Source organism: Salmo salar, chromosome 03, assembly GCF_965601325.2.
Source record: "Salmo salar chromosome 03, fSalSal1, whole genome shotgun sequence".
Classification (NCBI taxonomy): domain Eukaryota; kingdom Metazoa; phylum Chordata; class Actinopteri; order Salmoniformes; family Salmonidae; genus Salmo; species Salmo salar.
In genome coordinates, this window is record NC_138293.1 from 38,340,032 (window position 1) to 38,350,180 (window position 10,149).

Genomic DNA, 10,149 nt, shown 5'->3' on the forward strand with positions numbered 1-10,149 from the left:
TCGCAGAACTGTACCCCACCATCACTCTGGAAGTAGCTTCTACCTGTAAAGCGCTATGGTTTTACACAACGTTGCTCCGACAAGGAGAAAAGGGGTTCGTATTTGCATACCACATTTGATTGGCTAGAATCTTTCAGTCTTTTACACGGTGTCAAGATACAACGATGGGATTGGTCAACTGTGTCGCCCCAAACGTCACATGGTCCTTGTTTTCGCGCGAAAAGTCCACTTTTTCTTCTCCAGCGTGCATGTTTCGTCAAGTGAAGACGGAAGAGATTTTAGAAACAATTTTAAATTTCAGTATTAATCCAGTGAAAAGATGGATCTTGCACAGACGACTCAGGAGAATGCGGGACAGATGGTGAAAGACGAGTTGGCAGAGAAATGCCAGAAGCTTTTCCAGGCTTTCTTAGAAGAGTGAGTGACATTATTTTATTGTTCTTGTTACCTAACGTTTGCTGACTGGTAGATTTATAGATAGCTAGATAATAGCTATTGGATATCTAGCAAAACTAGAGAGACAACAATGTTATGTCTAGATTAAACATATATATTTATTAGTACCAGTCAAAAGTTTGGACCTAATCATTCAAGCGTTTCTTTATGTTCCACATTGTAGAATAATAGTGAAGACATCACTATTTTTGAAATAACACATGGAATCATGTAGTAACCAAAAAAGTGTTAAACAAATAAAAATATATTTTAGATTCTTCAAAGTAGCCACCCTCTGAGTTGATGACAGCTTTGCACACTCTTGGCATTCTCTCAACCAGCTTCATGAGGTAGACACCTGGAATGCTTTTCCAACAGTCTTAAAGGAGTTCCCACATACGCTGAGCACTTGTTGGCTGTTTTACCCTTCACTCTGGGGTCCAACTGAACCCAATCCATCTCAAATGGGTTGAGGTTGGGTGATTGCGGAGGCCAGGTCATCTGATGCAGCACTCCATCACTCTCCTTCATGGTCAAATAGCCCATACACAGCCTGGAGGTGTGTTTTGGGTCATTGTCCTGTTGAAAAACAAATGTTAGTCCCACTAAGTGCAAACCAGATGGGATGACATATCACTGCAGGATGCTGTGGTAGCCATGCTGGTTAAGTGTGGCTTGAATTCTAAATAAATCACAGGCCGTGTCACCAGCAAAGCACCCCCACACCATTACACCTCCTCCTCCATGCTTCAATGTGGGAACCACACATGCGGAGATCATCCATTCACCTATTATGCGTCTTACAAAGACACTGCCGTTGGAACCAAAAATCTCAAATTTGGACTCATCAGACCAAAGGACAGATTTCCACTGGTCTAATGTCCATTGCTCATGTTTCTTGGCCCAAGAAAGTCTCTTCTTCTTACTGGTGTTCTTTTAGTAGTGGTTTCTTTGCTGCAATTCAAACATAAAGGCCTGATTCCTACAGTCTGCTCTGAACAGTTAATGTTGATGTGTCTGTTACTTGAACTCTGAAACATTTATTTGGCTTGCAATCTGAGGTGCAGGTAATTGCTGATTTCTGAAGCTGGTAACTCTAATGAGCTTATCCTCTGCAGCAGAGGTAACTCTGGGTCTTCCATTCCTGTGGCGGTCCTCATGAGAGCCAGTTTCATCATAGCGCTTGATGGTTTTTGCGACTGCACTTGAAGAAGCTTTCAAAGTTCTTAATGTTCTGTATTGACTGACCTTCATGTCTTAAAGTATTGATGGACTGTATTTTCTCTTTGCTTATTTGAGCTGTTCTTGCCATAATATGGACTTGGTCTTTTACTAAGTAGGGCTATCTGTATAACACCCCTACCTTGTCACAATACAACTGATTGGCTCAAACGAATTAAGGAAAGAAATTCCACAAATTTACTTTTAACAAGGCACACCTGTTAATTGAAAAGCATTCCAGGTGACTAACTCATGAGAGAATGCCAAGAGTGTGCAAAGCTGTCAAGGCAAAGGGTGGCTACTTTTAATGAATCTCAAATATAACACTCTTTTTGGTTACTACTTGATTCCATATTTGTTATTTCATAGTTCTGATGTCTTCACTATTATTATAGAATGTGGAAAATAGTAAAAAGAAACAAAAACCCTTGAATAGGTAAGTGTGTCCAAACTATGGACTGGATATGTTTTTTGTTGTTGTAAGAAACTTAGTCTTGCTTTAAACTTACTCTTAAAAGTTGTAGCAGTAGAATGTACGAAATTCACACCATCATTAAGTTTGCCAATGACACAACAGTAGTAGGCCTGATCAATGACGAGACAGCCTATAGGGAGGAGGTCAGAGACTTGGCCATGTGGTGCCAGGACAACAACCTCTTCCTCAACGTGATCAAGACAAAGGAGATGATTGTGGACTACAGGAAAAGGAGTACCAAACACACCCCCATTCTCATCGACGGGGCTGTAGTGGAGCAGGTTGAGAGCTTCAAGTTCCTTGGTGTTCACATCACCAACAAACTAACATGGTCCAAGCACACCAAGACAGTCCCGAAGAGGGCATGACAAAACCTATTCCCCCTCAGGAGACTGAAAAGATTTGGCACGGGTCCTCAGATCCTCAAAAGGTTCTACAGCTGCACCATCAACAGCATCCTGACTGGTTGCATCACTGCCTGACTCCAGCCACCCTAGTCATAGACTGTTCTCTCTGCTACCGCAAGCAAGCGGTACCGGAGCGCCAAGTCTAGGTCCAAGAGGCTTCTAAACAGCTTCTACCCCCAAGCCATAAGACTCCTGAACATCTAATCAAATGGCTACCCAGACTATTTGCATTGCCCCCCACTTTTACGCGCTGCTACTCTGTTTATTATCTATGCATAGTCACTTTAATAACTCTACCTACATATTACCTCGACTAACCGGTGCCCCTGCACATTGACTCTGTATTGGTACCCCCTGAATATAGCCTCGCTATTGTTATTTTACTACTGCTGTTTAATTATTTGTTACTTTTTTTCTTATTTTTAATTTAGTTTTGTGTTAATTTTTTCTTAACTGCATTGTTGGTTAAGGGCTTGTAAGTATTTCACTGTAACCTGTTGTATTTGGCGCATGTGACAAATACAATTCGATTTGAATTGGGTAGGGCATCGTCAGTTGCTCTTGTCATGTTAGTCATTGCATACCTAAGAGAGCTATTTATAACTTGTCAGAAATGCCCAAATGAACTAGCCCATGTCAGTTAACGTTTTTCATTTAGGTTTTTAGCCCATAGATATTGTTGTAATTTTTTTGTTACTCATATCACACGAATACACATTAGACATGGCAAATGTATAGAATTGCAAGCAGATTAGCTTTAAAACTGCAAAATTCTCTCCACCAACAAGAGGGGTGTGAACAGTTTGTCATGACCTGTGCTTATTCCCATAGAAATAGACGTGGGGCTTGGGTGTGGCGCGCGGGATGTTCCCCAGTGCTGGAAGTGCCCCCCCCCCCCCCCCCCCCGAGTTGGAAAACATTTGGGAACCCCTGTGCTACAGCAACTTTATTAAAAAAAATTTAATCGCATCTTAAAACGTTTTTGGCACTGTTAAAACCTAGCAAGCTAACAAGCACGTTGAAGTTGGTTAAGATGTGCACATAGTCGGTCTAACCCTCATACGAGTCCTCTAATAACCTTATACATGAAAATGGGATGCATACGAGTAATAAAACTGTTTGTTTGTGTGTGTGTAGGTACCAGACATCAGACGGTGAGGTGAAGTATGTCCGTGATGCTGAGGAGCTGATCAGGCCTGAGAGAAACACTCTGTTGGTCTCCTTCACTGATCTGGAAGGATTTAACCAGGAACTGGCAACCACCATCCAGGAGGACTTCTACAGGTAGTTACAGATATAGGACCGGAAGACGAGACGAGACACTATTCCTAAAAAATAAAAGGCGTTTATTACAAATCCATAAAAAAACGGTGTGGGCCTTCATAAGACCTTCCCCAAACTCTAAAGCCCAGTTCAGATGCAACAGCCGAGAGGAGGCGAGGCAGTTGTAGAACAAAGTTTGCTTGATCTGAGCGGTCTAATTTTAGAATGTTTCATGTCCGCTGCGGAAGTTTCCGATGTTCAACATGTCACATCTTATCGAGACTTGCGACGAGATGGATCCGTTTAGCCAATCGAAAGGTACAGTGCGCTGACGTTCTGTTTTTAGCCAAGCAGCTAGCTATATATCTGGCAAGTCACGAAATAGGCCCTGTTTCTGGTGCATGTAATTAATTATGCTTGTTTGCTACAAGTGGCAATTTAGTTTCAAATTTGTACCGCGTCATTATAAAGAAACACCGTAAACAGTCCCAACCACCCGTCTTTTATCTTAATGCCCCCTCTTTAGTCAGCTGTTCTACAACACACAATTCTAAAACTGGCTCGTTTTATCTCGTCTCGCCTTTTGTCGGCTATTTTGTATCTGATTCGGGCTTAACAGAGCCCTTAGAACAGTCCTAGAACGTTGACTGTTATTGATGATCCAAACGTTACACAGTCCAGCAAACAAACTATCTCTCCTTTTGTTTCTCCTTCTACCTCTCCTTCTCTCCAGAGTATATCCCTTCCTCTGTCGTGCGGTGAGGAACTTTGCTAGGGATCACGGGAATATCCCTGTGAATAAGGAGTTCTATTTGGCCGTCCAGGACCTGCCCACCAGACACAAGTAAGACGCATACCCGACAGAAGTTACAAGTCACACACATAGTGTTCCCGACAGGTTCTGTTCTGTAAGATGTTTTGCGCGTGATCTAACAGTCCTTGTTTTTGCGTGATAGGATCCGTGAGCTGTCCTCCTTGCGTATTGGCTCTCTGGTGCGCATCAGTGCACAGGTGGTGAGGACACACCCTGTACACCCAGAACTGGTGAGTTGCACACACCGCATACCCTAGTATAGAGCTAGGGAGTAGTGAGGATAGTTAATGACGGCCGCGCTGCAGATATCGTTCCTGAACAAATCTTTAGCTGTGCGACAACTGTCTGATCCTCTCGGTTCTGTCTCCTTCAGGTGAGCGGGACGTTCCTGTGTCTGGACTGCCAGGGGGTGTGTCCGGACGTGCCCCAGCAGTTCAAGTACGCCCCGCCCACCGTCTGCAGGAACCCCGTCTGCAGCAACCGCGCTCGCTTCCACCTCGACACACACCGCTCCAAATTCATCGACTTCCAGAAGGTAGATTGTGTTTGTCTGTACTGAGGCGTGTGTGTGTGTGTGTGACACTTCTGTGTGTCTTACGCTCGCGTCTTAACCTCTGCGTGTAGGTGCGTATCCAGGAGACCCAGGCAGAGCTGCCTAGAGGGTCCATCCCCCGCTCCCTAGAGGTGATTCTGAGGGCTGAGGCCGTAGAGACGGCCCAGGCCGGAGACCGCTGTGACATCACTGGCTCTCTCATAGTGGTGCCCGACGTCTCCCAGCTCAGCACCGCAGGTATGTACACACACACACACACACACACCGACAGACACAATCACACCGGCATGACACGTACACGGTTCACGCTGGCATGACCCATTTCCCCATCTCTCTCTCTCTAGGTGTGCGAGCGGAGACCAGTTCCCGCGTAGGAGGGAGACAGGGTTATGAGAACGAGGGCCTTCGCGGTCTTAAAGCCCTGGGAGTCAGAGAGCTGTCCTACAGGCTGGCCTTCCTCGCCTGCCATGTGGCTCCTACCAACCCCAGGGTACGACACCCTCACTCAAACCTTGGAGACACACACACACACACCCCTACACTACAAACTGGTGGCCATATCACACATGCATGTACGCCGTTTGTTTGAAGGGAGTTGTAATCGTGTGTGTAGTTCGGAGGGAAGGAGCTGCGTGATGAGGATCAGACAGCAGAGAGCATCAAGAGCCAGATGTCAGTTCAGGAGTGGGAGAAGGTGTTTGAGATGAGCCAAGACAAGAACCTCTACCACAACCTCGGCACCAGCCTCTTCCCCACCATACACGGTCAGCACTACACGATCACTACAAACACAGCCTTTGCATGGGGTATTCTGTGTGCGTAATAAATGTATAATGTGTGTGTGTAGGTAATGACGAGGTGAAGCGTGGCATCCTGCTGATGTTGTTCGGGGGTGTTCCCAAAACCACCATGGAGGGAACATCTCTCAGAGGAGATGTGAACGTCTGCATCGTAGGAGACCCCTCTACCGCCAAGAGCCAGTTCCTCAAGTAAGACTCTTACACCCTGCACACTTACACACTATACACTCCTCTATGTCAAAAATCCCTCCACCCTATAGCCTACACACTTACACAACGACATACTTGCACACTACACCCCTATTCACTTGCACAATGCATGTCTAACCCTCACACAAAACCACCTCCATCTCTATACCCACCAGTGGCGATTTTGGCATGTAAATCTCAAACAAAGCCACAACACTAAACAATACATGAATTGCACTATAAAGGCAGATAAGCGGTGCCCACAAATGTTTTAGGGACTACATAAAGCTGTCTCAACAGCAGAGCTTTCTTTCCAGCACCATGGCGTGAATCCTTACCACCGCTACACCTAGCTATCAGTGGAGCCTTGTCTGGCAGGGAAACAGTTAATTCAGCCTAATTTACTGCCTTTAGAAAAAACATGGCTGACTATGTCTCCCTGGCGTAATATCATCATTTATGCAGCAGCATATAAGATGTTTTATGACTCACCTTGTTGTGCGCGGCGGTCCTTCGTTGGCAAATTTTGCCATCAAAAAGATTTCCAATTCCGAGTTAGGTTTTGAACAGTCATCCATCTTCCCAGTCTGACTTCCCAGTTGCAATGCTTGCAGTTAGCCACTGTCACGATTCCCTCCAAACCACTCATTGTTGAATTTGCAATTTCCAACTTGTTGTGTAATGTTTATGTCCTATGGCCGATGAGCACTGATGTTTGATATTTTCTCTTCATATGACGAGGGTTAAAAAGGACTTGCCAGTAGACTTGATTCACGATGACGACTGCTAGCTAAGATTGTGAAAATGAGATGTTGACACGATCAGTCCAATCAAAGCTACTGGACATGTATTTATTTATTTGTTTGTTGCTAAAAATGTGAGTCCCAAAACAGGTGGGGCTCTGTGCCACCTGTCCTGAATGACGGGTTGCCACTGATACCCATGGTGTACTTACACACACACTGTCCCCTCTCTCTCAGGCATGTGGAGGAGTTCAGTCCCAGGGCTGTGTATACCAGTGGGAAGGCCAGCAGTGCAGCTGGTTTAACAGCAGCCGTGGTTCGAGACGAGGAGTCACACGAGTTCGTCATCGAGGCCGGAGCTCTCATGCTCGCTGACAACGTGTGTGTGTGTGTGTGTGAGCTGAGGATGTTGCGTGCGTGTGTGTTTGAATTTCTGTCTGTGTTTTGTGCTTAAAGTGGGATGTGCTTCTCTTTGTCGACAGGGTGTGTGTTGTATTGATGAGTTTGACAAGATGGAGACCAGAGACCAAGTGGCCATCCATGAGGCCATGGAGCAACAGACCATCTCCATCACTAAAGCTGGAGTCAAGGTACACACACACCATCACTTAAGCTGGAGTCAAGGTACACGCACACTCTGTCCTTCTGACCTTCCTTCCTGTCCTCCAGGCCACTCTGAATGCCCGTACATCCATCCTGGCGGCTGCTAACCCGGTCGGTGGTCGCTACGACCGCAGCAAGAGTCTGAAACAGAACGTCAACCTGTCCGCTCCCATCATGAGCCGCTTCGACCTCTTCTTCATCCTGGTGGACGACTGCAATGAGGTGTGTTCTATGTGTGTGTGTAAGAGAGAACATTTATGTGTGTGTATAATTACTAATGGAAATGTGTGTGTGTGTGTAGGTGACAGACTATGCCATAGCCAGGCGTATCGTGGATCTGCACTCTCGCATTGAGAACTCAGTAGACAGACTCTACTCTCTGGATGAGATAAGAAGATACCTGCTCTTCGCCCGACAGTTCAAACCCAAGGTAAGTGCTGTGTGTGTGTGTGTGTTTCAAGGATTTTCACACTGAGTATATTTACATGCACTCTAATAATTAGATATTAAGCTGATTTATGGCATTAGTCATGTAAACACCTTACTCTGATTATCATATGATGATGTGGCCGGTGACACTTTGCTTCTTGAAAGTCAAATATCTTAAACTTGACTGCTGACAATTTTGGGACTGCATCAACAGTGGACTAATGAAAAGAATACCAAAATACTGTTTTTGTGGCTTTTCCCTTTAAAAAGAAGTAAGCATACACCGATTTATTTTTTTAAAACACCTTTTTTTTTTAAGCAATCTTTCGAAATATTAAGACTTGTAAACACCTGAATAGGAGTTCCAGTAGTGTATTGGACCTGCGCGTGTGCTAGCGCGAGCTTCTCATTCGCGCCAGTAAAGTGAGTTCGCAAAATGTAGCCTGATTTCAGATGCGTCCATGTAAATGTTTTAATTGAAGTATTATATTAATCTGAGTATACATGTAAACATATCCTGTGTTTCTGTGCTGTTATGGGGCTTATGCCCAATTCCAATGGAGTAGTACTGATGTGGCTGAATTTGTGTCGGTGCGTAGATCTCTGGTGAGTCTGAGGAGTTCATCGTGGAGCAGTACAAACGGCTGCGTCAGCGCGACGGCTCTGGGGGCGTGGCCAAGTCGGCCTGGCGAATCACGGTGCGGCAGCTAGAGAGCATGATCCGCCTCTCTGAGGGCATGGCCCGCATGCACTGCTGCGACGAGGTTAGAGGTCACACACCCTATACCCAACGTACCAAGAACTTAGACGCACACACAACTGCTTTCTGCTCTCAAAAACCTGTGTTTCGTTGTTTGGTTCTGTCCTGATAACGTTTGCTCTGTCGGTTTGTCATAGATTGCGTGCTAATAAAGTGTGTAGGGTGTTCTGTCGTAAAGCGTGTGTTTGTTGTTCCCGGCAGGTCCAGCCTAAGCACGTGAAGGAGGCGTTCCGCCTGCTGAATAAGTCCATCATCAGAGTGGAGACGCCTGACGTCAATCTGGAACAAGACCAGGAGATGGAGGAGGAGGGAAGAAGAGGGAGAGAACGGTACACAACCACTAGTACTACTGCCGCTTTACTCCAGATATTTACATGTACTGAAACCTCTCTGTCTCTCTGCAGGTCGTGACGTTCCCAACGGAGTGAATGGCGTAAACGGCCTGGTTAACAAGCACGCCGACGGAATGAACAGCCACTCCAACGGAACTAACAGCGGCACCAACGGCGTTAACGGACACGCCGACGCTGTGAGCGGCCGCTCTGACAGCGGCTCCAAGCCGCCGCTGCGTCTGACCTTCCCAGAGTACCGCCGCATCTCCAACCTGCTGGTGCTGCACCTCCGCAGGGCCGAAGAGGGTAAGACACCCAAAACGCACACGTTCTACACATTCTACATGTGTTAACTGTTTACCTGTGTGCGCAGCTGAGGAGGAAGAGGAGTTGAAGAAGAGCGCAGTAATCAACTGGTATCTGAAGGAGATGGAGTCAGAGATTGACTCAGAAGAGGAACTCATCAACAAGAAGAGCCTGATAGAGAAAGTCCTGCACAGACTAGTGCACTACGTAAGAAAACACAAACGCACCCATTGCAGCGTTGAGTCGGAGTAGTAACACCTTTACAAACCTTAAATGTCCAACAGACATCTTTACTATTACTGTTTTTTCCTCTCTCTCCATCTGTAGGATCATATCCTGATAGAGCTGTCTCAGGGAGGGCTGAAAGGGTCAGAGACGGAGGCACAGGAAGAAGTTCTGGTCGTCAACCCCAACTACACTCTGGAGGACTAGACCCGTCTCCCTCCCTAGCACTTTCCCCCTCCTTCTCAATCGCCTCTTTCTATAACTTTTACGTTGGACTCCAATTCAGGACTCCTTGAAGTTGTTTTTGTTGAATGTTGGTCAGTGTAATTACATTCTCAACATTTGTCATGTTTAATTTTATTGCTGCTTTATAGAGTTTTTAAACAACTCTACCCTGTTTTAAGCCTTTTATTTATATTGTTGTAGCCAGGTGAATAATGTTGCTCTGATTTCTCCAGGGCTTTTACTGGCACATGGCTGTTTGTGGGTCTCCTCAGTTAACATGATGTTAATCCTGACTAGCATGGTTTTACCTCCCATGTTAAATGTATGTATAAAAGAATACACACAAATTAAAGTCTACCCTTTGATGCA

General features: G+C 45.6%; 1 protein-coding gene across 1 annotated transcript; it reads left to right on the forward strand.

The window, feature by feature from the left end:
* The first annotated feature begins 261 nt into the window (after positions 1-261).
* On the forward strand, positions 262-10,149 carry mc6zb (Zygotic DNA replication licensing factor mcm6-B). Its single transcript, NM_001173752.1, is given in 19 exon segments — positions 262-417; positions 3,676-3,822; positions 4,535-4,645; positions 4,758-4,845; positions 4,989-5,150; positions 5,240-5,405; positions 5,513-5,658; positions 5,782-5,932; positions 6,016-6,157; positions 7,138-7,279; positions 7,383-7,490; positions 7,570-7,725; positions 7,805-7,933; positions 8,532-8,696; positions 8,894-9,002; positions 9,004-9,021; positions 9,097-9,330; positions 9,398-9,537; positions 9,658-10,149. Coding segments are annotated over 19 exon segments (2,517 nt in total). The 5' UTR covers positions 262-319; the 3' UTR covers positions 9,763-10,149.